Source organism: Orycteropus afer, unplaced genomic scaffold (genome assembly GCF_000298275.1).
Source record: "Orycteropus afer afer isolate SDZICR_OR568_19922 unplaced genomic scaffold, OryAfe1.0 scaffold00401, whole genome shotgun sequence".
Classification (NCBI taxonomy): domain Eukaryota; kingdom Metazoa; phylum Chordata; class Mammalia; order Tubulidentata; family Orycteropodidae; genus Orycteropus; species Orycteropus afer.
The window spans coordinates 1,342,397-1,343,848 of NW_006921988.1; the positions used below are offsets into that span (position 1 = coordinate 1,342,397).

Genomic DNA, 1,452 nt, shown 5'->3' on the forward strand with positions numbered 1-1,452 from the left:
TCATGGGTTTGAACCACAGACCTTTTGGTTAGCATCCAAATGCTTTAACCACTATGCCACCAGAACACCTTGCCTAGCGCTAGAAGCACCAAACAAACAGTTACTCCAATTTGAGCCTATCCTTTATTTTGTGCCATATCTATGGCTGCTCCCTCTCCTGAAACTGGGTGCCTTGCCCATCAGCCTGGAGGAGGCAGGGGAACAAATCTGAAGTAAGTCACTCTACTCAGCCATCCACAGCTCAAAGCTGTATTTGGTAGGCTGTCAATTTTCCCACCTCTGTCAGTCTATGATACTATATTTACATAAGGCTACATGATTCCTGAGCTATCAAATCACTCCCTGTATAAAAGTCATCAGAAATAGAAAGGATCCCAGTATTGATGTTAAAGTGTAAACTCTCCTGCAATGTTAATAGATAATTTAATTGTTCAGTATTTTGCATTTACAGTCACTATGTGGGAGCTCTGGTAGCATAGTGGCTAAGGCACTTGACTGCTAACCAGAAGGCTGGCGGTTCAAACCCACCAGCCACTCCTCGGAAGGAAGGTTGGGCAATCCTACTTCCGTAGTGATACTGCCTCGGAAACCCAAGGAGGGGTTGCTATGAGTCAGGGCTGACTCGATGGCACATAACAACAACAACAACATGTGGTTCTATTAACACACACTAAAACAGATATGCTCCTTATAGGAAAGAGTTGTTGTTGTTGTTATGTGCCGTCAAGTCGGACCCGACTCATAGCAACCCCTCCTTGGGTTTTCGAGGCAGTATCACTATGGAAGTAGATTGCTCCATCTTCCTTCTGAGGAGTGGCTGGTGGGTTTGAACCACCAGATTTCTGGTTAGCAGTCAAGAGCCTTAGGCACTATGCTACCAGAGCTCCTATAGGAAAGAGTAGCACTGTGCTTATCATCAATTCTAACAGTAGGCTACTTCATGGGATTTCTTGATCATGTTGTTCTTTTAGTTCCACCTTTACATTTGGGGATTAGATACAGATTACATACCTGGCTACAGCTTCACTGTACACAAAACCAGCATCAGCTCGTTTCACGATTTCAAAACACAGATCCGCTCCATCCATACTGTAGATAAAAGTGAAAAAGAAGATCAGAAAAGCGTAAATTTCAGTAAGGACAACACTGAATGTAGCTAAGTTAAAAAGTGATACTGCCAATGACTGTACGTTATTTAAATTTCATTTCTTTCAATGAAAAATAGATATGAATTATAAAGGACATTATAACCATCTTACTTTCGAAAATCTGCAGGGAGAGAAACAAAAGGAGCAAGGAACTGGAGGTATCAAATAATATGAGTGTGGTGGTTATGTTTGTGTGTCAACTTGGCTGGGCCTGGTTGAGTGGCTGGGCAGCTGGATGTAGTATTCCCCATGATGAGACTGGTAAGCAAGTCCATGGTGGAATCTACTGTGAGCAGCTGAGTAG

General features: G+C 42.8%; 1 protein-coding gene across 1 annotated transcript in view; it reads right to left on the reverse strand.

Moving 5' to 3' along the window:
• The window catches only part of CASK (calcium/calmodulin dependent serine protein kinase), a 631,366-nt gene that overhangs the window by 272,521 nt on the left and 357,393 nt on the right, over window positions 1-1,452 (reverse strand). Inside the window, exon 4 of the mRNA XM_042782642.1 lies at window positions 1,012-1,089. Within this exon, the coding sequence (XP_042638576.1) occupies window positions 1,012-1,089 (78 nt within the window). The remainder of the gene's footprint in view (window positions 1-1,011; window positions 1,090-1,452) is intronic.